The sequence below is a fragment of the Varanus komodoensis genome, unplaced genomic scaffold (genome assembly GCF_004798865.1).
Source record: "Varanus komodoensis strain SLA01 unplaced genomic scaffold, ASM479886v1 scaffold9, whole genome shotgun sequence".
NCBI lineage: Eukaryota > Metazoa > Chordata > Lepidosauria > Squamata > Varanidae > Varanus > Varanus komodoensis.
The window spans coordinates 32,802,232-32,827,833 of NW_025336598.1; the positions used below are offsets into that span (position 1 = coordinate 32,802,232).

A 25,602-nucleotide genomic window follows, 5' to 3' on the forward strand; every position below is an offset into this window, starting at 1 on the left:
GCCACGCAGAGGCCGCCAGAGGTTCTCCAAAGCAAACGATCTGATTGGCTATCACTGCTCTGGAGCGTGCACTGAGCCCTAAGTTCAGCCTGAGCATTACAGTCCCCTAAATGCGCAAGCTTGCAGTCTGGGTATATTCATGGGCTCTGCCCTGAACCTTGGTACCCAGGGTTTGTTTTTTGGTGTTTTTTTTGGGGGGGGGAGGGTGCACAGCTGAGACAAATGTCCTAAATGCCCCCATACTTAGAGATGCTTGCTCATAAAAAGCTTGTTTGAATTCAGCAGGTGTCCTTTCTGATGACTGGAAGTAGGTCTATTTATTTGGGGGTTTGTTTTTCTTTTGGGCAGATTTCCATCTCCAAGATGGGCTGCAATTTGTGCATTTAAAAAATGGATTCCTCACACTGAGTAATGTGATCTCCATCCACTGATGAGCTCCTTGCATGGTGCTTTCATAATACCAGAGCCACCCTAGCCTGGAGTCACTAAGAAGGGAATGGCACATTCCTGAGAGCAGACTCTCTTTCCTCCCATTACTCTGTTTCCTTTCTCAGAAACCGAAGCAGCATGGCCGTAGAGGGAGGGGAGCCTCGGTGTGGCTCAGCCAACATGGCTGGAGGCGGCTGATATGTCACTTCTCTGATGAGTGGCCCCCACGCCACACCGGGCTTCTCCAAGTTCCAATGAAATGGAGGCCTGAGCAAAACCAAGAAATGTGAGGCACAGCACTTTAACCCATGCCTAGGCCTGCACACGCACGCTGAGTTGATCTGGCCGATCCGCTTGAAATAATACAGTTTCTTTCCTCCTAGTCATACGGTGGTTATGTGACCTCCATGGTGCTTGGATCAGGAAGTGGTGTCTTCAAGTGCGGAATAGCCGTGGCCCCCGTGTCGCGCTGGCAATATTATGGTAGGTGATTCCTTCTAAGGAAGTCAGAGAGTTCCAGTGTAAAGCTCGGCAATAGCAAACCCTCAAATGCTGCATATGCTTTGCAATATCAAGGTACATATTTAAGACATGGAGGAAGTTTACACTGTGCAGACTCCTCTCACAATAAGTGCCATTTGGTCTGCCTCTATGAACTCATGTGGGGTATTACACAGTGTCCCTGGATCATTTGTGCCACTGAAAATCGTAGACTTGTAAAGGAAAATAATCTGCTTAACCTTTAAAAGGCACAAAATTACTTAATATTTGAAATTTTTACTATAATGCAAATGTCTGCATTTGCATTCCTCAAAAGTGCCATGTGTTCCAAAGTGCTGAGGGATCATTTCTGAATGTCATAAAATTCATTAGCATTTCTACAAACTTGATTTATTAACCATGAGCTCTAAAAAGAGGGGTCAGATATTTAACCTTTTCCTGGATATTACTCTGTTATTTAAAGCATATTTCTGATTACTTGGGAATATTTGAATGTTGGAAATTCAACATTAGTTTGCTTGATTTCTAAAGAGCTCTTAGCAGGGAACTTTGAAAATTAACACCCTCCTACTTATGCCTTGTCTTTGACTCCAGTATTCAAATAATGAGGAAACTGGAGGAGCATTGGCTCTCTTCACTTGAGTGATGGCTCTCTTAAGGCACAATCCTATGCATGTTCAGATAGAGGAAAGGCCTACAACTCCCAGCATGTCCCAGCATGGGTTTTTGGGGTATGCTGGGAGTTGTAGGCCTTTTTTCCACATTCCCTTAAGCATTTATAAGATTGCAGCCTTAGGCATTATTTTTAGAAGGGTTTAGGAGCACTTCATTTGGATCAGTTGGGTGACAACAATGGATTTCTATAGGTTCTTCCCTACAATTTGCCCATTGTTCCATCCCAAATGTATAGCTTTTAGGTGAATCATAAACATACAGTTGGAAGAGGCCTGGAAGGCCTTCAGGTCCAGCCCCCTGTTCAGTGTGGGACTCAAGTCTTCCATCCAGATTCTGACTAGGCCTGACACGGCTAAACTTCCAGAATTTGGCAGGATCAAGCATTCCAGGCTATACAGAAGCATTCACATTTACCTCTGCAACCAACAAAATGTACAGTATGCTTTAAATTTACTTTATTGCACTTTATCTTTACTTTAAAGAGAAATGCACTTGAGCTACAGGTATAGGATTTGAGGGTAGACATAGCTAGAGTTAGAAATGGTGTGTTTATTTTTTAAATGAAGTTGAAAACGGTTGTCTTCCTATGGGATATACACAAATATGCTTCTGGATCCAAGCCACTAATATGTGTGTGTGTGTCTATGTATGCAGACACGCACATGTGCTTTGTGCATGTCTGCATGTACCCACTTGTACACGTGCATCTATCAGAAATGACAAGTGCTGATACAAGCTGCGGGCTTTGAATGCATACTGCCATCCCGTCTCCGGGGAGCGTCTCTGCTGGCAGAGTGTAGCATGCAAATGAGAGTCTTCATCCAGATGCAGTGGAGAAATTCCTTCTCTGAGAATTTACCTGAGAACACAGAAGGACTCTGGGAGCTGAAGTTGACACTACTTGGCAGAGGAACCTGTCTTACTTTAAGCTGTTTTCTTAAGGTTTTCTGGGAGGAGTACTTGTGATTTTCAAATACAGATTGGCCATACTTCAGAAATACAATGTTGGGATTCAGCATTTTAAACTTTTGCTAAATGGAGGGGGAATGGGGGCAGAATTCAGAAAATCTGTGATAATGAGTAGCAATTAATGTGTCCTAAAGAAAAATAACCCTGTTTTCATAGTACCCTTTGTTAATATAATTGTAATTCAGTCACAATCAGCTGTGCAATGAAATTACTATTTTCTTCACAGTTACTGAGAGAATAATAATAATATTATTCTAGCATCAGATAGGAATACTGAACAATGCTGTTGCCATGGGTGACTGCATGCTGAATATTAATAAACAAATGTGGTTACCTATGATGTTTATTATTAGGAAAATGGAAACATCTTTTTCCTACAGTGGTAAAACATTCATTACATTGCTAAGGAGAAGAATTTTTTAAACCATTTTTATTATAAAGCATCAATGAAAATGTGGTTGCATAGATGTTAATATATCGATTTAAATCCATGCTATATATACATGTATGAATGAGAAAACACAGGCTTCCAAGAACTATACCCTATACTGTACAACAAAAGCCGGTGCCTGCACACCTCTCCTTCGAGTACTGAAAGTATTCCAAGGTCATCAGTCCATTGCATAGAGGGAGATGAATGCTCATCCTTCCAGTATTATTATCAGTCTTTCAGCTGGTAGATGATTTAAAAGAGCACGTACATCAGTAGATACTGTTCCAGTACCAAAGTTTCTCCATATAATGACCTCTGAGAAAAAGAATATGTAGCTATTCTCAGACACGTCACAGCTACCCTTAAAACAAGGATGTTTTACAGAATTCTCTCTCTTGCCCTCTCCTCCCACCTCAGATTCGATATACACCGAGCGCTACATGGGCCTTCCTGAAAAAAATGATAATCTTCAGAACTATGAGGTAAGAAGTACAGTATATTCATGGGATGTAGGTTCCAGGCCCCCCCACTGCATGCCTAAAATTGTGGATAGCAGCAAGCTGCAGAAGGGGAAACTGTCTCTTTTCTCGTTACATTGATGTTATCTTTTCTTTCAGTGGAGGGATTAGTTTGATAACACCTTTTATTTTCTTTTGAAGGCCTCATACTATACAGGGTTTTCTTTTCTTTTAAGTAGGGAGTACACATTTAGCATAGTTTGATTATGGGTGTCGCTAATACATTCGAGTAGTTTCTAGATAACACAATTTCTGAATTACGATGTTCCTGCAGCTCCCTTGATTCTGGATTACATGTGTGAAAGGGCTTGACTGCTGTAGGGGCTCTTTTCATTGGAGATCCAAGTCCACAAACTGGCTTCATCAGGGAGTGGTGAACTGCCAGTTTCACGCCAAGGATTTCCCAAGTCGAACATGTTCTAAGCAGTGGAGTAGCAATTAAAGTAGGTTGTGCTTAGTGCATATTCACTCATATATGGCAAATTTATGAAAATAGCTTTGGATCGCTAGGATGCTTTTCTCCACCAAGTGATCATCTTGAGATGTACGAGCGTGCAGCCTCTGATGATAAAAGAACAACCATATAACACTAACTCCAGAGCATCGATGAATGGATGCACTCACTAGATCAAGCACCTCCTTATTTTGACTTTATAAAAGTATCCTCTTCTTTTTTGTGTCCCTTCTTAATGCAAATATAAATTCTGCCCAAACATAAATTTAGCAGCTGAGGTCATGATGGATCTTCTCAGTCTGTGCTGCAGATCACTGCAGTGGCGATGATGGCATAGTCTGCCATAAAAAAGGAGCGATGCCTCCTCCAGAGCTGTTTGTGTCTCATTGTTTTAGAACCATGGTGGCAATTTATATGCACTCCTTGCATCTTCCATGATAGCTGAATGGTTCTTTGTGCTCAGCCAGGTGTGCAGCCTAATGAGGTGAGCAAAGACTGTGGGGTGAATCTAACGTTATGCTAGGATATCTGCTAGTGGAGCAGGGCTTTCTCCTTCTCACTTCCTCACTGCAGTCCTCTACACTGCTGGAAAATCTGCTGTCGAGGGTGTCCCAGCCTCCTGGAATAGATTTTGATGGTGCTGCAGGCAGGAGAGGAAATTATCAGATCCACTGAGAGAGCAGTTCCTGTCAGCAGAAAGGCACCATTGGAAGAGAGAGTAACCCCTTGAAAGGGAATACAAAATAGGTGGATGTGGTAAAAGACATTTCAAAGTCAAGAGATGGCCTGTGAACTCGTCATAGGTATAAAGGGACTGAATAAATGTGAAACTGAATTGGAAAAAAAAAGAACGGAATGAATGGTTATGTGTAAACGCAAGTAACAAAACTCCAAGGGCCCCCCTTTTTGGAGGAAAAAACATTCTTATGGAAAAGTCAGTAAAAAAGTGAGTCTCATCCTCCCATGATACTTCTCCCATCCTCATTTTTTCACTCTGACACTCGCTCTGGCACACCAGCATGTGGTATGAATGTGCAAAGTGTTACTGCCTACTTCCCCCAGTGCTTCTCTGCTCCAGTTGCTTCATTATGAAGTCACCATTGGCAACACACTCGTCTGCTGGAATTTTGTTACGCATGTTTGCATTTGACGAGTGGTCCTACCCTAAATGTGAAAGAAGGGAGGTGGGACAAAGCCTGAGATAGAAGGCGCTGCTAACGATGTGCCTTTGCAAATGCTGCGGGCCACCACAGTTAAAAGAGCAGGTTTTTGACCTTTTTGCCATTCTTTCTCCCATCTGTCACCTGCCTCAGAGATTCATGAGTTCTCTTTAAACTTTCTGGCCCGATCCAGCCAGCTTCAGTGGCTCTCTCTTGCCACTCTCCATCATTGCCTTCTATTTGGGGTTCTTGTTTGCTGAACAACTTGAGGTTCTGTGAAGGCAGACAGAGTGGTAGCAGATCCACAAGGCACTTATGTAAATGGGAGTCTCTTAACTTGCTACAGATTGAAATGTTAGTGCTCTGGGTGCACAATGTCACTGCAGCTTCACAGCACAGATGGCACCAGAGGACTGTGTAATCTTTTTGTGCCAGGAGTCGAGTTTTCTTGGCGCAGCATCCATTGCTGGCAGTGTCCACGTTGAAACTGCCAGTACCAAAGAGCTAAAGGTTTCCAATGTGTTACTCAGAGGATTAAATTGGAGAGGCTGCAAGCAAGGAGGAGGAGGAGGGGGCGGAGATACTGATCAGACTGTGCACAGCATCTCTTAAGGTGGAAAACTGTTCAATTCATGTTACAAGATTCAAGGGCGGAAAGGACTTAAGATCTTAATGGCTTCACTATTCTGGAACAGTGCTTTCCCATGTTTCCACCTACCTCTCAAAGAAAGGCCCCTTCTTCTCCAGATTATATCCTGCTTTTACAAAAGTGATCCACATTTCTCAGAATTTAGAAGGAATTCCTGGCTTTAAACAACATCAGGTTAATAGAGAGCACAAGCAGGACAGGTAGCAATTTTCCCTGCTGAAGCTAAACAGGATCTTCTGCTAGGTGGGCAGGACACATTCCACGAGGCTGCTCTGCCTGGCCAGCATCTCCCTCCCTTGCCTTCCATTCAGTGCCAAGGTCCTGGTGAAGGAAACAGCAGCTAGCTTTAGTACAGCTGGGCGTTTGCTTGACCCAACATTGTGGCCTTTCACTTCCCAGTTTTATACAATCTGGTTGCAAAGTGCCACGACACAGGATTGGGCTGTAAGCCAGCTCGAAGAAGGCAAAAGTTTGATCTTCTCTAAAAGCTGAAAGCTTGTAATGATGGCAACACCTGCTCTCTTGGAACCTAAATGAGCTGAGGACGTGTGCTGCAGGGTGAGAGTCCAATCGAATGCATCTGCTAGTGCTTATTTTCATGTGTGCAAATTCAAATCGCAGCATAAAATTAAAACACGTTATGTACAAGTGTTCCGAATAAGACCAAATTCCAGGCATTCCAAAGACAAAAGTAAAACTATGGGAACATTCCAATTTTGTATTCAGGCACACTTCAATCTAGTAAAGGGGGCAATTGGATCTTGGTGATTAGCTCCTGTCTCTTCTGTTTTCCTCCTTGTTGGCCTTTTTTTCTATTAACAGACTGAACCAAACAAGATGGCAGGTCCCTATGAGCCAATGAGCTGCAGGTGCCTATGAGGCAGTGTGGCTACCAGCCAAGTAACGCACCCACGTGTGTGTGCGGTGTGTGTGCGTGTGCCCACTCTTATATTCCATATACTATATATTCCATACTTTAAGCCAGTCCTGGGAGTCAGTACAGGCAACACCCATTGTACCACTCCACTCAATATTATAGTGTGGTGTAGTGGTTAAGTATGTGGGGCAGGGACTCCGGATTTCTGGGCTGTAGTCCTTACTCAGCCATGCAGCTCACTTGGTGACTTTGGGCCAGCCGCAGACTCTCAACCTAACCTACCTTACAGGGTTGTTGTGAGGATAAGATTGAGAGGATGAGGAGACTTATGTGAGCTGCCATTAGTTCCTTGGAAGCCAACAAGGTGGGATATAAACTAATAAATAAATGTCATGATCCTACTAATGGACATAGACCGACAAAAGACCTTTTGATAAGGCTTCACTTGTCTTCTCAGAAGTTGGGAAAATCACTCCTTATATTCTTATTTATTTCCTACATTTCTGTCCTGGCCTTTCCTTCAAAAGAGCCCAAGATGGCACGGATGATCCTTTCCCTTTCCATTTTATCTTCACATCAACCCTGACAGGTAGGTTAGGCTCAGGGGCACTGCTGACTAGGTTCAAGCAGCACAGTAACCCAAACTCAAGAGCAAAGTGTGGATTGTCATTGAATTGTGTCCTGTAGTTGTGGTGTTTAAACCCTTGTTAGCTGTGCTAACAAGCCGTGGCTTTTTAACTAAGAACAACCCATGGAAAGGACACAAGGTTTGCTGTTGGGTGGTGAATCACAAGTTGTTCACCTTGGTTTGTTATAGCAGATGGGTTTAGACAACACAATAGCCCACATTTCAGCAACCCATGGGTCACTGACAGCCAACACACAACTCTTGAGTTTGGGTTATTGTACTGTCTGCTCCCAGTCAGATGGCACAGAGCCACCCGGTGAACCTGGCGGCTGGGTGCAGACCCGCCATGGCTTCCCCAGCCTCCCTCCACTGCTCTGACCACTGCAACCATCATCATCATCATCATCATTTATCGGCTGCAGTGTGCTGTGTGTCGCCACAGTTATGGTTTGCCTTGCTCTTTGGTTTTTGTTCTTTGTAAGCCCTCCAGAGACTTTTAGTAACGGGGCAGCATATGCAAAATTGAAATAAATAAATCCGCCATAGGACATTCTGATGTTTTTGTGAAGTGGGTTAGCCTCTGTGGACGTGCTGCTTATCCTTCGCCAGTTGAGACTCTGGACTGGGTGCAGCACTAGGCACTGCCTTGGTTTTGGAACGTGAGGTGCCAGGGTGTGGCTTCCTGCAAAGGACACTTCAGGCCAGCCCCTCTGCAGGAAAGGGGGTTCATAGCCACTGGCGCACCTGGATAGCGGGGGGAACTTTGCACGTGGGTGCTAGATCTTAAGAGGAGGTAGTGCAGACACACTGGGGGGTGTCAGGCTGCTCTTCTCTGGAGCACGTGCACCCCTGAGCGAGCAGCACACACTGGGTGGTGTCAGCTGTGGGTCCACACTTCTGTGGCCACTGTCTTCTGAGATGCGATGAGCATGAACTTAAGCAAACCCAGTGGCATTGTATCCAGGACAGCCCCTTTGCTTGGGCTAGCAGCATTCAGATGACGCACATGGGAACCCATTCCAGGTGACGGTCTTTTGTAGGCACGAGCCTGCTTACCCTTCGGCTTCATAAGATGCTTACTCCCTTTGAAGCTCAAAAAATGTGGACTCTTGTTAAGATAACCCTTGTAATTTGGGGCCTAATACCTTAGGTCTATGCATAGATTTGCACGTGCCCAACAAGACTATTCCTGAATTGTAGTTCCCTCCCACAGCAGTGCAAGCATCTGCATTAAAAGAGCATGACATGGGAGAAAACACCAAGTGCCGTATAGTGTAGAAACCAAGAAATAACTGCAAAAGTGTGGGTAAGTGTGTGCACACACAAAGTACAAACAGGTTCAGAGTCAGCGTGGTGGCATTCTAGTCAGTGTGCGGTCCTTTCAATTGCAAATGCAAAAATAAGAAAAGTTGAATAGGTGGAAGCCAGAGCTGTAGGCTGCTGTAGAAAATCTAGTTTAGGCCCTAAAAGAAACACAACTCGACATGAACCGGAGGAGAGAAAAAAGACTGAGCTGGTGGCTTTGCACAGGGGAAGGGATGCTGATGCAGATACTAGTTGTCACAGGCTGCCAGGAGAGCATGCACTGGGGAGGACAGCTAAACTTGTGAAAGAGGTTGTTTTGCAGCTCTCTCCAAATTTGATATGCTGTTGGCAAGTATTTGAAGCAGTCATAGATTTGGCAATCTTCTGCTAGCAGATTTGAAATGTTCAGTCCTCAAGAACTGCTGCATCATTAGGTTATGCAAAACAGGGTACAATTTTGTAAATATGCCATCTTGTACTGATATGACATTTGTTCTATTATCCAAGAAATATGCCAAAGGGAGAGAGACCTTCAGATTCCAGCCAAACATTAACTTGTTTGTTGAGTGCCGATAAAATGCTGACTGCTGTTTGATCTTTTCACAAAGACAGTTCTCCTGGCAGTGGCCTTAGAACTGGCAGAGGGCAGTAGGGTATTTCTGCCATTGGACTCATGGAACCTAGATAACCGTGCAGAGAAATTTACTGGCCTACACAAGTTTCCAGAGACTTATTTTGCCACATCATTTGTAACTTTGGGATGAAAACATGGAAGTCAGTTCTTCCCTTGTAAGGGTAGACTTAGCTAAGGGTAGACTTAGCTCATAAATATGCCAAACAGTGAATTTTGCTTGACGAATAACATCTGGAGACAGTGACTCCAATGAATTCTTGGTAGCTACTTATAAAAAGTTGGTTGACTGCAAAGAACTGAGAAGTAAATGAAGCCAGTTATGTCAAAAAGAATTATTTTTTCTGCATGATTGCAATTATTTTTACTGTAGCTTAGATGTTCTAAATTCCTACACTTTATACTGTGCTGCTTATCATCAGGTCTGTGAATGGGTTCAGCACAAGGATTCCCTATTCTCTGTAGGAATGGCTTGCTCATATACACATGGCATTTGTTACTGTTTTTAATTAAGGAACCGTTTGTGGCATTGAATAATATTAGTCACTCAAAGCAGACTACAACTGTAACTAAACTGTTTCTTTTGACACCTGTATCTTAGAATTCTACAGTTATGGCCAGAGCTAAGAACTTCAAAGAAGTGGACTATCTCCTGATCCACGGAACAGCAGATGGTGAGTTGCTCTTAATTAGCCTTCCTTTATAATCTAGTTCTGAAAAAAGCAGAACCATCAAGAGGCAAGACAGTAAGACATGTCTGAGGACAATAATAGTATTTTTTTCCTCCATGTTTGGTATCTAGTAAGGTGGGCTAGAGAGTCATGGTTGTGCTTTTGTGGTTGATTCTTCCCCACTCTGGGTGATATGCAATATTTATTAGCGGTATTTTCTTTTTTTATTCCAGATAATGTTCACTTTCAGCAAGCAGCTCAGATCTCAAAAGCTTTAGTTGATGCACACGTGGATTTCCAAGCAATGGTATGTGTTAATTTCTGTAAGACATTTGCTCGGGTCGCCACTTGCATTCTAAAGCAGGGTGCAGCACCTGAAGCCTGAGGGCCAGAGCTGGCCCTCAGGAGGATCTCCCTAGAAGGGCATTCCCACTTCCACTGGTCCCAGCCCCTTCCCCCAGCTGCCAATCATTTGGTGGGTCCTGCTCCTCACTGCAGGGTGTTGAAATGCCTTGTCTTGGACTTAGTTACTGGCAGGAAAAGCTTTATGCTGCTATTTCTTGTCTTTTGGGCTCACCCAGTTTGCTTCGGCCCGGCCCAGCAGTAGACTGTGCTCTCAGGACCTTCTCCAAAAAGAACATAGTGAGACGGAACGTGATTCTGTGCTCTCATTCTAAGCTAAGGAACTGACAAGAGAAAAGAAGGCTGTGTTTATCAGAGGAGCATCCAAGTTGAAAAGGAAGCAAGGGATGCGGAAACAGGCGCAATGCACACTTTCTCTCCAAACTGCAAAGGCGGATCAAGGAGCCCAGAAATCCAAATTAGGCTCTCTGAAATGGCAACAAAATTTTATTCTGTGGTACTTAGGAGGGCAGGGGAAGACAGAGTCCATCACTCCTTGTAGTTTTTGATAGACTAAAGCTAAAGCAAATAGATGCATAGCATTTGTGTGTAAGCTTTCTCCTGTTGGACTTGATTGCTTAAGTACTCTATTCCCCTCACTCAAAAAGCTCCTTTGTATTAAACATTTTGTGTATCCATCTGGATTAGCCTATGCAAATATTACCCTTTGAAAAGGACATGGTCACTGCAGCTCTAAGGAGATACTGCTGAGCTTAAAATGCTGCAGGAACTGGATCAAGAGGCAACTCCCCACTAAGGAAAGTGTGCAGTGTTTGGGCTCTTTAGCTAAGAAAAAAGGCAAGTAAGGGAGCCATCTTGGAGTGTATAAAATTATGCATAGCAAGTGTTTAAAGATGAGTGTTTCTTCCTCTGTCATAATCCTGGATCTTGGGTCATCCTACGAAGCCATTTGTGGGAAGGTTCTGGGCAGCTGAAAGGAAGCACCATTCTGGGACATTCTTTAACTTCCGAATTTGCTACTGCAAGATGTAGGGGTGGCATCAAAAGGGAATTCGTCAAATTCATGAAGAAGGCGGCTCGCCGTGGCTCCTCGCACTGCCTTTGCCAATGCAAGACTAGCAGGCTCACGTCCAGGCTCCACAAATGACAGCGCAGGGTTCCAACAGCTGTCCTTGCCTTACTTTACACAGTGGCACCTTGCAAAGCTTTTATCTCCACTGCCTTTTCTTTTTGTCCGCCACGTCTTTGTGCAGTGAAGAGGACAGGCACAACTGGAGCATCCTGGCCAGTGTTTTTACATAGAACTTATCTGGCCTGAGCATAAGGCAGAGGAAAATTTGGGGTGTGGGGGGAGGGAATTAAGTGTAATCCTATTGCAATGCTCGCAGCCCCCCCCCCCACCAACTTGTATATTGCCAGGAGTGGTGGAGGCGATCTTTGCTTCCCTGTCCTTCCTTCCCTGCATTTCTTATTAGGTGGGCCTTTTTCCTTGTCTAGCCTGGAACATTTCCAGGGGAATGGCCATTGTGGCCAGGTCGCTGCAGCCTTCTCCCCATCCTACCCACCAGGACACTCTCTACCTTTCTCCAGAGTTACATTCTTGAACTTGGAGAAAAGCCAGTGTAGTTCCTTCCATGCCAGCTGGGGGGGGGGGGGGAGGTCAGAGATCCAATTCCCTGCTCAGAGCATGGAGCCCTGTCTCTGACCTCCAAGTGATCCTCTGGCCCTTCAAGATGTTGTAGGAGGAACCAGCCTGCGGCCCCTAGACCACCTCCTGTTCTATCAGAGTCACTGTTTTCTAGAACAGTAGGAGTTGCACTGAAAACCTTGTCTTTTTCTCTTTGCAGTGGTACACAGATAAAGACCATGGAATCGGAGGCGAGGCCCACAGCCATATTTACACCCATATGACACATTTTATCAAACAGTGTTTTGCATTGTCATAACACCAGGGAGATCAATCGCATCTCATTATGCTTAGGAAGTTTTGAAAAAGAGCACTTTCCTAGTTAATTGCCTCATGTTTCATTCAACTGAGACAGCAAAATTTATTTCTATGGAGACTTGAATTAAGAAAAAAATGTCTGTTTGTGCAATTCTTTTATACGGTGACCTACTGAGTACAGACCAAATATTTGCAGTGCTCTACCACTCATCCAAGGGCTACTCTATTCTGTTCTCTTTAAATTATGCTGCACCTCAGTAAAAAAGCAACCTGTTTCCTTTGCAGAAGGTCTTGCATACAATGTTTTGTACATGACAGCAGAACACAGGTATGGGTACCGGAGTCATTGGATTGCAGCAGTCATGTCACACACACACACACACACACACACACACACAATTTGTTTTAAAACAAAACATAAATCAGGTTAACATGTTATTGCAAGAAGCAATTTTTGTATTTATGCTTGACTGCTAAGTGCAGTAATTTTGTCATAGAAATGATCACTTCAGCAGTTACCAGTCAGGTTTTAAATGGAACATGCTGGAAGTAAAAATGTTTCTCTAAACAGGGATGAGCTCTAATTCTTCATACATGTTTTGTGGATTGCAACTAAAATAGGCTATCATTTTCTGAGTATGGGCAGAATTAGATCTGATTGAAAGATCTGTGCCTATGATCTCTTACAATAATAATATTTAACAGCAAGGCTGGCAGGAGACAGCTGGATGCTGGGCAGGGGGTTTAACCCAGGCTTCACTGCTTTTTCAGTCCCCCTCCCCTGCCCCAAAGTTGCTGTTCATGTTGACTTTTTAGAAGTAAAGGCAATTGTCAAGTTACATCGCTTGCAAGCAGGTGAAGCAGCTGATACATTTGCTATTACCATCTGAAATAATAGCTTAAGTATTTGATGTGAAGAGTAGTAAAATTAATCTCTAGCACTAGAATAATTCTGAAACAGTTTTGTGAAGGCTGACCACATTATGTTTCCAGAACATGAATACTATTTGAAAAAGCCTTCATATACAGGAATTGATGCTAGTTATCTAAGCTGTGACATTCCTGTAGCCACATCAGTGGGGCAGCTCATCTCTTCCTTGCTATTTTAATTCTAGTGACTGTAGCAAGATCCTAGGCTTCATAATGGCAGAACTTCTTGAAAATCAGGAGCAAAAGCGTATTTTGAAACTAGACTGCAGCTCTTATTGAAACACTCATGGGCTTCCAGCTATGGCTTTGATGAGGGACCAAACCACACTAACAGAAATGTTAATGATTTATACCTATACATATTAGGAAAGTCTAAAATTTCTGGCTAGTAAATTTCTAAATAGTATCAAATAACCAGAGCTGGAAATTGTAGGAATGGTTTATCTGGCACGCAACCATTTATCCCTTCCTGAGAACACTTTTGCTAGGTCAGCCTATCTGCCCAGTATCTGTCCCCAGGAGGGGCCTGTAAGACATGCTGGTCCCACATGCACCCACTGCTGGGAAGTCTGCTTGCCCTCTGGTACTATGCTTGGGAATACCTTCAATGGAACTGACTACATGAGTCTGTCCCATCTTGCATCCTGGTGAGATGCAGGCTGAGTGGGAAGGCCCATGGGTAATCGTGTGAAATAGCCAAATGCATTTACACACAAGCAGTGTGGAATCATACCACAGGAACCTGGTTCTGAGGAACTAGGGCTAACACATGAGTAGGCATCACTTCCCCCACACAGTTCTGCTTTCTGAGGAACACAGCCCCAAAGTAAGACTTCCACAGGAAGCATAACAGTTCACTGCTTGCTTAATGCCAATCAAAAACCTGTGGACCCACCCACCCACCCCCTTTTCTTTTTTTGGTGCTGCTGCTGCTTTTTCACAAAAGATACAACAAGGGAACTCCAGTGGTTTTTCATAACCAGAAGATATCAAGGCAGCTGCAAAGCATGTGGTGCTTCAGCTGTTCTGACCAATAGAACTCATGTGAATGGGGTGCAGTTGATGACTTCACTTTTTTCCTATGAACAAAATTCATGTTTGTTTAATGGGGCCCAATCATGAAACCAATACCACTAGTAACCAATGTGCCTTATAACTTATTTACCATGTTCCTAAACTGTTAGTGTTTTTTCTCCCTGCCCTTCATTAAATTATAAGATGTAAATTGTGTTCTCAGAACAACCACAATGTTCAAAGGGGAGGCTGTACGAGGCTAGCAAAACATGTTGACCTACAACTGTTGATGTTCTTGATGTAATATAATAAAGCCATTTTGTGATACTGAATATGAAAACCTGTGTTTTTATTGGAAAACTGTTCTAATATTCATCAGTTATTTGTTTGCTGTCCTTGAAGCAACAGAAAGTTGTTATAACAATTTGATCTGCGTAAAGACAGGAGAAATTAATTTAGTGAAGAGTGGCAGGCCAGCTCTTCATAATTGTGAAAGTTCCTACTAGCATCATGTAGCAAAGTTGTCATCGTGTAGTGCATTACGTTCAGTAGATAAGCGTCTAACCTACTCCTACATAGCTGTTCCCCTGGCAGGAGTTGCTAGTTACATCAGGAGTGAATTCAGAACAGGCAAGGAACAGAGGAGAGAACTAGTAGAGATTCCTCCAGGAAGGAGAGAACTTTGGCAGAACACACCTTCGGTGGTACTGCTTTCATAGACACTTACATTGTGTAGGAAACTAATAAAGTTAAATATTGCCAAATTATACTGTGAATTAAAAACCCTTCTGTTTTTGCATGAGCATGTCTGTAGACTCATTCTACTGAATGTTTTCAAATACACATGTTAGCTATTGTTAATAAAGGAACTTGCAGTTTGATGTTGTATTTGAAAGAACAAACAGGTAAGTTTTCTAAGGACAGAAAAATACACAGCGCCCCATCATATGCATATTTAGGCATGGTAAATATAAGCATAAAGAATAGTTAGGATAAATATTTTATTTCCACATTAACACCTCTTAAGATGTGAAAAACACAGTATTCTATTCACATGTACACTTTACTTAAACTTTTGTAATAAATTACATCCAAGAAATTCAGCAATTGCAACCAAAGAATAAGAAATTGAAAGTAAGTTTAACACTACTATTTGCATTTTCTTTTTTGTGTGTGATTTCAGTGTTGGCATTAACACTGGAATAGCATTGAAATCCACACAAAAACAGAATAACAGTTAAAAAAAACTCAGAAATGCTGAACAGAAATAATGTAGAATATCCTTGATACACTGATTTCTTAGTATCCAGAAAGATAGGTGAGATTTCTGATTTCTTGATCATTTTGATACAGAACATCAGCAGCATATTAAAACCCCAGTAGTCTCTTTCCAGGGACAGATCTGTATGGCATGGCTAGACTAGGCTCACCTTCAAGCAACTGGAATGTTACAGTGGATCATCAAGTGCACATTAACAAAGCATTTTAATCTTAAATGCAGCTGAACTTTTTTCTAGATTTATATATACATTCTTATTAAATGCAAATCGTTTGAATAAATATGAAAATATTGGCAAAATATGAATTTAAAGTGTTTGGGTGATGATAAGAAGAATCTCTTAAGACAAGAACTTGTGTTTCAAACATAACCTTTGAAGAAATGTTTTGTTTTATGCCCATCTGATTTAGCCAACTTGGGGCACAATAACAACTGGTGTGATTTAATGTTTGTAGTACAAGGCATATGGAACTGGGCAGCCTGAACTCAGTTTGTGAGTCATTGAACATTGTGGGCCATTTCTCAGAGCCACCATTCCTGAGAAGGGCCCCTCTCCACTTTCTGCAGCTGAACTGGTATGCAAACTGCCAAACTACAGGCCTTTCGGGAGATGCAACCTGCTGTTCATGCACAGCAGTCCATCTTGGCTGGCGGCAGTCCAGATTTACCCGTACGAAGTGGGAATGCAACTGACTACTGCTCAAGGGAGAGATGGTTTGAAGGAAAGTGCTTCTGGTTGGGTTGTGTGCTCAACAAGAAGCATTGTGCAAGAGTGTCCACATGAAAGTCCAGGACAGTTTTCTTCCGAACACACAGGTACCTAGAATGAGAATCTGATGAACCAGTCGGGACCATCATGGGCCAAAGCATCCTATATAGTAAAATGTGCAGATTGGATGTACGAAAACAGTTTCACCAAAGTGCTTCAGGTGGCCTACACTGAAAAACCCATGCCCTTTTCTGCCCTTGAGAATCCCGGTTCGTACATATACGTACATTATGGGAGACAATGAAATTCATCAGCCTTATGAGGGCGATGCCTCTGCTGAAAGCCCATGTTTCTGAGCATAAAGGCTCAAATGCATGTGGCTTGCCCCATCATGCCAGCGGAGGGGTCAGTTTCACGTGTGCAGGAACCTCCAGTGCACTTACTCATAAACAAGATCTTGCACAGAATTCCCCTACAGCTGTGCTGGCATGCAAGGCCGTCCCACTCAGCTAAGAATTCTTAGGCTACACTGGGCAAAATTGCAAATAATATTAATGTCTGAGATTAGCCATCATGCCTGAACATTGAAAGCATGCAGCTATTTGGTCCTGGTACTCTAAGGTACTGGTGCATTTCTACAGTCTGGTTTTGTGTAGAATAATCAATATGACTTTTTAAAAAGAGATGAAAAGATCGTAACATCCACAGAAATCTGTAAAATGCTTGATATATTTTCACTGTCAGTTACAATCCAGTCTCTGTAACTCATGTGCGTGTGAACACCAAAGAACCCGAACACTAACTTGAAGCGGCTGGCCTTACGAAGAGGGTCCGGCTATTCTTTCCCATCCATGCGCATTCCACTCGCTTCCAAAGCACAAGCAGCCTGGGCGCCTCAGGAGGAGCAGTTTGGCTACATCTGCACGGAAACTGTGTGCTCAGCCATCCTGTGGATGGTTGGGTGGTTTGCTGTAGAGCTGGCTCTGTGAGCCCCAAGCTGGAAATGGCCGAAGGAAAGTGGTCTGGGGATACTTACTAGTAGGCACTGGAGAGGAATCTTGTTCTGGGCCTGCTCTTGCTGCTTGCTACAATAGCATCTCTATGTTATATATGAAAAGGGGCTGAACTGCAAACATGGACTTGTCCTTCATTCAGGACTCAGGCTACTATGAAAGGCCAAGCACAGGTTTGTTTTGCAAACAGGTTTTATGGCAGTAACCTGGCCCCCTGAAATCAGTGTCGAAGCTCCTATGTACTTTGGTGAGATCATAACATCAAACTTAAATAAAGGCACAATATAGTCAAAGTTAAACATATTTCAGTCCACTAATATGAGTAGAAGAGATAAGCACAGGCTTATGTTTCTCTCTCCAAGATCAATGTGACTTTAAAGTATTTAATTTTGTCTAGATTGTGCTCAGAAGTTATTGACGGATCGCAAATGCATTTTTAAAACAACACACATTGGATGAAATAATGAAAAGAGTCTTCTAGCAAAAATATATGTAGGATTCATACTTGGGTGGAAAAAAATAGTACTTGCCTATGTCCAGACAAGTGCAAAGCATCATGAAGCAATTGAAGAAGTTTCAAGCAGCAGCCTGACTGCTCACTCTTGGTCAGGGACTGGAAATCTTACTGCACATTTCAGAAAAGGATTATAATCCAGAAAGCTAGAAAAATGTGGATTATTTACCACCACAATGCAGCTGTTGAATTCACCACTGCAACATTTAGTACAGTACAGTATAAGATATTGTAATGACAGCTCGCATCACGACAAATACTGCATGGATATTGCAGATCAATGGATGTGGCTTTTTTCTCCAAACAAGATGACAGAATGTTAACTATATCCTATATATCTTTATATATTACTTTATTTTTCCAGTTACATATAAATTTAAATATTAAATATCCAGTATTAAATCAAGGAAAATTGCACAAATATAGGGTCTGATCCTGTAAGTCACTCATGCATATGCACACACACACGCGCGCGTGCAGCACACGCAAGCCATGATTTTAAACTGGGGGGAAATCCTCATTCTTATGGGTAAGGGAGTGCAGGATCGAGCCACTCCTCATTTAAAAATAGCTCTAAAACTAACATCTTTTTGTTGCCGCGGGTCTTTTGAAATAGCTGGCTGAAAGCTAAGCTACAAAAAGAATTGGGGCCATTTCAAGTTTGCTTCTCTTCTGAAATGGAGAAGCAATGAAAATAAGTGCACAGGCAAAGTAGGAAAATACAGTCCGAACCTACTGAGAGAAATGTTTGAAAGGAAATCCTGTTCACTTCTGGAGTAGATGGCAGGGGTTCGCACACAGGGACCCCGGCAAGAAGAGCGGAGGATTCCCTCGCCGGCCAGTCGATACCTGCAGGGACCTCGGCCAGAGCAGATGAACAGACAAGGACCAAAGCACGGATTGCACTACTTACATTACCAGTACTACTCTGGAATGAAGGGCAGGTTGTACAATGAATTGAACAAGGTGGGCATGGTCAGGATGGCGCCACTCCAGACATTTGTGTATCAAAACAAACAGAAGAGAAAGTCATAGACAAGTCTCGCGGTCCACACCTTTCCCTGAGTCAGCTTTCTTCTCTCTTCGGCTTTCAGTGCTAAGTTGGGGAAGAAGAAGGAGAAGAAAATGCCTTGCGGTTGCACAGACAAACCACCCATTTTCCTTTAAAGCGGGGGATCCCTCTGTCAAGCAAAATCATTTGCCTTAGCTTTCATGCTGCAATGTCTGGGAAGCAAAAGCGGAAATGCACGACTGGGCAGGTATGCTTGTATGGTTACGAGAACACTGGGCAACATCATAGATAGAGAGGAAGACAAAGAAGGTAACTGAAAAATAGAGCAAGATGCAAAATTCACTGACATACGCATCTACAAGCATGCAGGCCAAAAAAATAAAAGCTAAATCACTGCATTGGTTAAAATGGCAACAGTTTTCTTCGCAAATAAAATCGGTCACATATTTTTAAGGCTGGATTTTTAAGGTGCACAAACAAGAAGTTAAAAACTTGCTTGGTTATAATCTGTATAGTCTTTGCTTTCTACCAAAATCATCAGCAAATTCACCTAAGATGTGGATGAGCTGGACGACACACATTATCTATCTCAAAATGCTTGTGCTGCATCTGCACACGGGCACCTCTTTTCTTTTCCTCCCTCTTTGTTCCTGTTCCTCATGGCAGATTTACAGACTCTGCCACACGGCGCGGCACAAAAATTACTTGCCAGGTCTCCTGAGTCAAATGGATCTGCTGATCAGAAGGGCTCCAGCCTGCTGTTTCTGTCAAACAGCTTGTCTGCTCAGGCTTTCTTCCCACACAACATGGCAGCCACTTCTGAATGGTGCAAACCCATGCTGGGGTGGAGGGGGGGAGCATGTGTGAATGCCACTGCAGGAATGGCGGCATCACCTGGGGCCAGTCACCTGGCCAGCACCATCTCCTGTGAGGGAGAGGACCAATCAGGTGAGGCCAGTCTATCTTGGGAACCCCTCCTACCTGCTTGTCTTAGTCACACGCAAGAGATAGACGAATGGAGACAGTGCCTCCTGCGTGTGATGGGGGAAAGCAGTTTCACTCCTAAGGGGGCAGGAGATGAAGAATTAGTAGACTTTTGTTGCTTTGGAGTGCGATGGACTACACCTCTGTTCCTTAGCTTGCTGGGTGAAACAGTAGGCTTGGTTTGCTGGGTGAGGGGTCAGGGACTAATGGACCGAGCAGTCATTCCTACTGGCAGCACATTTTCTGGAGTGGACTGGTAGGGTGGTCCTCGAGATGCTGATCCAGGTGGGGCAAGGGGACTATTTTATGAGTCATGTGTACATTTTATGAGCAAACTGATCAATATTTCAGAGGTGATCAATGTATTGTTCTGCTTCTTCTTAGGTGCAAAACTAAGTCAAGATTTGCTCTTGGTTTGGTTTAAGTTCTCTGCAGAAATAAACTGGTTCTGAATGTGCACACAATGGGTTGGATCCAGACTTAGCTGTACTTACAGGAAATCCACTGAAATTGGTGAGACTAAAATCTGGATCCAAAAATGTTCTACTGTATGTAGAAACCTATCAATTGCGGGGTGGACTGGAGCTCCCTGCCCACTCTCCAAACTTCTCTGAGGGGTTGGAGGACCTCCCAGAGGCAATCTGGAGGGTGCATGGGAGCCGCAAGTGGGAAGTGAGGATGCAAGATATCCTGTTCAGCAAGTGATAACCCTCTGCGTGCAGAAGAATATTTCAGGCTCCTCCCCATGATGGATCCAAAGCTTTGGATCACTGGCAGGTCATAGCTAAAAGCCCACTGATACACAATACAGAGCAGGTCTGCATTGGGCTGGGGGCCTAGACCCAGAGACCTGCTTGGCCCCTTCCACCTCTGCTACCCTATGATTCTACTGTGTGCATTGTCTTCTCTTAAGAGAATATTGATCCGGTGCTCCTCTGCAACGACAGTGGGTAGGAGTGACGACCAGATCTCAATTGCTCAGTTTACTGCTAGAGGCAGCAAAGAAATGTGGGCTCCAAGATTCACCTTTCTGTGCAATGGACAGAACTGCCATAGCTCCCTTTGTCTGATGTATGACTCAATATGGAAAGCCAAAAATGGAGGCTGTGTGAAGAAAGGCATCTGACCCCTTTTCTACCACGGCAATCCAAGGATCTCTTTATGGCCGGGGTAAGAACAGTTTCCACTGCACTCTTGGAAGGTGGATATGAACCTAACATGTACGAGCTGCAATTTCCTTTTTATGTTTCCAGCTTGGAAGATTTTGCCCAGCCAACCTCTTTTTCCTAACCTAACGAGAGAAGAGGGCCGATGTCCAGCTCTCAGCGGTGGCATTTGCACCTCTGGCAAGTCTGATTTGGCTCCAACCAGCCTTGCTTCACCAGTGCAGACCGCTCTGCTGTTGTTACTGTTTTTGAGCACTTGCTTAAAACGTGAGAAAAAGGGGCAAAGTCAAGCACAGAGACATTTTGTGGCTTAGGTCTGGTAGCAAGTCTGCATTTCATAAGGAACCTCTCAGGAAGTTACCCGGGGATTTTTGCAACATCACTTTGGGTCAGACTTCTGGAAGCAGCTCCGAAAGAGTGGGATGGAACACCAGTGCCAGACCCGCCTCTCAACCACACAGGAAGGGTGGCCCTCCTTGTGCCAGCCGAAACCTTGGGCTTCCAAGCAGCTCGTGGACAACCACTTCCTCCCACCCTTCCTGGCCAGAATGGCCAATGACCGGAGTCCCAGATGCTCCAGTATGATCTTGGGAGCCAAGCTTGGGAAAGTCTGGTCCTGAGTCTCCCCCTCTCGTGAGAGCCGAGGCCTCTGTCCTGCAGGGTACAGACAGGAAAGGGGCTGGCATGGCTCTGGCATCATGCCGGGGCAGCTTCACCCCGGCTGAAGGCATGAACTGGGGTGCCCTCTCTTTGACCACAGATTCCTCCTCTTGTTTATGCTGCTCAGGGAGAGGAAGAACACTGCAGAAGCAACATGCCATTTTGGGGTGACAAAATGCCAGGGGCCAAGCGGAGTTCCTTCACTAGTATATTTTCCCAGTGCACTTGAAACGGCAAGGTTATGCTACCTTCTAAATTTTGGCTGAAGGGGAGTGCACTCAGTTGATACAGAAGTTCTTGGAAGATGCAATGTGCAGATGTTTTTTAAAGCCTTCCAAATATGCTTTTCGTGTATTTCTACTAAATTTTGTCTCCCCAAAATTCACACACGAGATCAGCTGAGTTTCCAAAACACACCATGGAATAGCAATCAAGGCAGCCGTTTGGGGACAGGGTCTTACCTTTGGGGAATCAGCTTCTAAAGAGATTAGGAAGGGGAGCTTATGGTAGAAATGTAATAATGGAACAATTTAGTAGAAAATAATGTTAATTCAAAATGAATGGCAACTGGGGAATATAGCAGTTAAACAAGATCGCATATGTCTGTAATTTAGGGGAACACGTAGAGAGACTGCATGGAAATGGGCTTCACTTTTGCTGTTTCACAATTCCTGACATGGCCTTGGCCGCCTGCTCATGGGGGGACGGGGAAGACGGGTGCTTGCATCCTGCTTTCCTTTCTGCCCAACACATGCTGCAGCATTCCGTGTCCACGCGCATGTCCCAGACCCTGCCCCGGCCTCCCTTTCGCCCAGGCTTCATCTACGTGGCGCTACGCTCCCCTCACGGAGAGGGGAAAGCAGGCATCGTCTCGTGAGCCCTTATGACAATATTGCTGTGTGGGGGAATGAACGAACACTGGAATGAATCCTGCCCTGAACGTTGGCTTGGTTCTTCCAAATAGGAATCGGGTGTGTGGTCACATTGTCGAGACTCTGTTTGGAAAGGGGTGGCAAAAAATGTAAAAACCACCATCCATTTTATTATACTTCAGCTGCACAGTTTAGTGACAGATAAACTTCAGGAAGTGCTATTAACAATTGCTTTTTCCCTCCTCAAACAGATGCCCTTTCCTTTGGTGTTCTCATTTCAAGATTACAAGCCATTGACAGTGACCACCTTTTCTGTGTGTGTTTCATTGATCTGTAAACTGCTTTTAGAACTTTCTTGGCTAAATAGCCAAAAATAAGGAAAGGATAATAACATGAGCTGAAAACATGAACCCTGATTTTTCCCATCTAATTAAGATGGAACAGATAACAGAAAGTTTACAGGTAAGAAGAGGATGTAACACAGGTTTTATATTCTCGATGAATCCTCCCCTTGTACTGCCCCTATTTCCAGTAGCTGAGCTGAGCCTGGTCCAATTCCAGTAGGGATCTGGCAGGTCCATTATACATAATCACGCAAGGGGTGGTGCTCTCTGAGAAAAACATACACAGTGCCCCAGTTTGGATGTATCGGTAGCAACTAATGGGCCAACTAACCCGCAATTTGCTGCAGTGTGTGCCAGGTGCATTCCATGGCCGCTTTGAATACGGACCCACCCACCCCCATGGGGCTGAACAAGGGTTGCTATATAACATGGGAACCCTGACACTGCAGGCTAATCGCACGTTAAACAAATAGTAGGCAGGTTCTTTAACCCACAATTAATCTACAGCATCTGGATTTCACAGGGCAACCCTCAACTGGCTACATCAGGGAATGAATATCCAAAAAGACTGTGATATGAGCCCATCATGCACACAGCAAATTGTGGGTTAATAAGACACAGCTGGCATCTGTTACATGCAAACAGCCTCACAGCTCAAGTCATATTGTGTTATTAGCACAAAACTGCGTAAATGTCCTTCAGACACGGGCTGAATAGGAATGGTACAGAAACGTTTTGAATAAATAAGTAAGTTAATATGTTTTAGAGAACAAGTCCTTCCTGCAGAATTATGTTCCAAAGCATGGGTCCTCAAACTACGGCCCACAGGATGGATCTGGCCCACGCTGTCACTTCCCGCCTGTGTGCACTCGCTGCGCAGGCGGGAGGCGGCGGCTTGCTCACTTGGAGATGGTTTTGGACTCCTTGGTCTTGATGGGAGATCTCTCAGCAAGTGCAAAACCATCTCCGAGCAAGCAAGCCACCGCTGCCGCCTGCCTCCCTGCGCTCGTGCACTTGCCACTGCCCTGCAGCGTGGGCTGGAAGTGGTGGCTCACTCGCTCGGAGATGGTTTTGCACTCGCTGGGAAATCTCCAAGCATGCGAGTCGCTGCCGTGCGCGCCCAACGCCACCTCGCACGCACCTGATGACGCCTAACCGGCCTGCTCACCCAGCCCCCAGCCCCTCACCGGCTCGCAGTGCAGCCACCGCCTTTCAACTGGCCCCCTACTGAAAAAGTTTGAGGGCCCCTGTTCTAAAGGAAGAGCAAAACCCTAGGAAAAGGGCAGAATGGAGAATGGATGTGAAAAGCATGCAAGATTTTTCTCTGCCTGATGTTTTCTTTTTAAAAGTGGTGTGGGAGGGGGGAATTATTTACATCCCACCACGAGCAAAGTTGCCTCCATATGGATGCTTCTGTGAGTGACAGGCATGGAAGTCCACCCACGGATTGTACTGACTCCAGTAACAATTCCCGCTAGTCCAAACAGACGAGCAGGATCTGGGTGGGTGGTGCAAACCAGAGATGCTGGCACCACACACCTGTGCCGGCGGCACCCCTTCCATCTTGGGGGAGGGGGCCATGTGTGCTTCAGCAGGAGCATCTCTCTCCCTCTCTCTGACAGCCAAGTCCAGGACTGCCAAGAAAGGGTCACCGAGATTCAAGAGGGGGGAACCAGCCTGCTCAGGGGAACTCTCAGGCTGGATCAGTACCCAAGGGAGGACGCTGGCATGTTGCTTCCCACTGATGTGACTTCATCGTGACACTGTTGCCACCCCCACAGTTACCTGCCCCACAACGGACTGGAAGCTCTGATCATTCCCTTGGAAATGATGCATGCCCTAGTAGGCCAGCATTTTTATTTTCCGATTAACAAACTAAATGCTTTGTGGGCAACTAGTTATTACTAAAATACATAGTATATATAGAAAATTAAAGGAAAAAACCTTTTAGAAGGAAAGCTGGACTCCTTCTCCTTGGTGTTTTCGGACGATATCAAAAGCGTCTTCCACACAGCTGTTTTGGCCATTTCATCAGAAATATTTATCACAGACGGGTCGTCTCTAGAAGAAATAAGCACATCATGACACATTGCCTTTGCTGTCCTGTGCCATTGATGAATGCAACTTAAGAAACACATCCAACTAGTTTAACGCGTTTGCATGAAGTGCAGCCAAGCTCTCGGGAATCAGAGCACCCGGCAGCTCAGCTGGGGGCACACCAGGCTCCTCAGGGAGCTCAGGGCAGCAGGCTCTGGGTGCAGCCCCCAGTTTTGCCAGGGAGGGGCCAGGAAGGAGGCCTGACAGAAGACCCAGAGAGCTGCCACTCAGGGTAGGTAAGAGGAAGCTGCGTGGGCCAGCGGGCGAACTGGCTAGAAGGCCCCCATCGCTATGACGGCTTTTTGACCTGCAAATAGCACTGCTTGGACCCAGCCGGTTTAGTGCTGCAGGAACATCCCTCCATGGGCATCTGCTCACAACACTCCCACCAACAGAAAGAGGCAGAATCTTTACTGTTCCTCTCCATTCCTTCACTGCCACTGAGCAGATACTTTTTGGGGTGGGGGGGGGCGCGGAAGGGACAGCTCAGGGGACTGCAGGGATGAGAACTGTCAGTGATTGCTACTCCCTCCATTCCACCAGCGAGAGACCTCCACCAGATCACAAATCTCCCACAGGCAAGAACCTTTGACATGGTTGTCAGAGGCTTAAAAACTGACGGGTTGTTATGCAAAGCAGGAGTGTGAGCTTGGGGCTTACTGTGAGCCTCCCTTTTTGCTTTGACTCAGCAACCCAGGACAGGTTCCTGATGAGCATGAAGACCAAACCCAGCCCACTTTGTTGCTCGGGGGCAAAACACCGCGAGACCATCCCACAGTTCGCTGTTGGGCTAGCTGCCG

General features: G+C 44.7%; 2 protein-coding genes across 6 annotated transcripts in view; one reads left to right on the plus strand and one right to left on the minus strand.

Moving 5' to 3' along the window:
• The window catches only part of DPP4 (dipeptidyl peptidase 4), a 65,237-nt gene extending 50,767 nt beyond the window's left edge, over positions 1-14,470 (plus strand). For all 3 annotated transcript variants that reach the window (XM_044418133.1, XM_044418135.1, XM_044418134.1), the window contains 5 exons: positions 813-912; positions 3,425-3,489; positions 9,831-9,903; positions 10,134-10,207; positions 12,111-14,470. In XM_044418133.1, coding sequence (XP_044274068.1) covers positions 813-912; positions 3,425-3,489; positions 9,831-9,903; positions 10,134-10,207; positions 12,111-12,209 — 411 coding nt within the window. In that variant the 3' untranslated portion in view covers positions 12,210-14,470. The remainder of the gene's footprint in view (positions 1-812; positions 913-3,424; positions 3,490-9,830; positions 9,904-10,133; positions 10,208-12,110) is intronic.
• A 4,226-nt stretch (positions 14,471-18,696) lies between these two features.
• SLC4A10 (solute carrier family 4 member 10) overlaps positions 18,697-25,602 on the minus strand; it is a 118,205-nt gene continuing 111,299 nt past the window's right edge. For all 3 annotated transcript variants that reach the window (XM_044417896.1, XM_044417897.1, XM_044417895.1), the window contains 2 exons: positions 24,650-24,766; positions 18,697-18,763 (listed from right to left, as the gene is read on the minus strand). In XM_044417896.1, coding sequence (XP_044273831.1) covers positions 18,697-18,763; positions 24,650-24,766 — 184 coding nt within the window. The remainder of the gene's footprint in view (positions 18,764-24,649; positions 24,767-25,602) is intronic.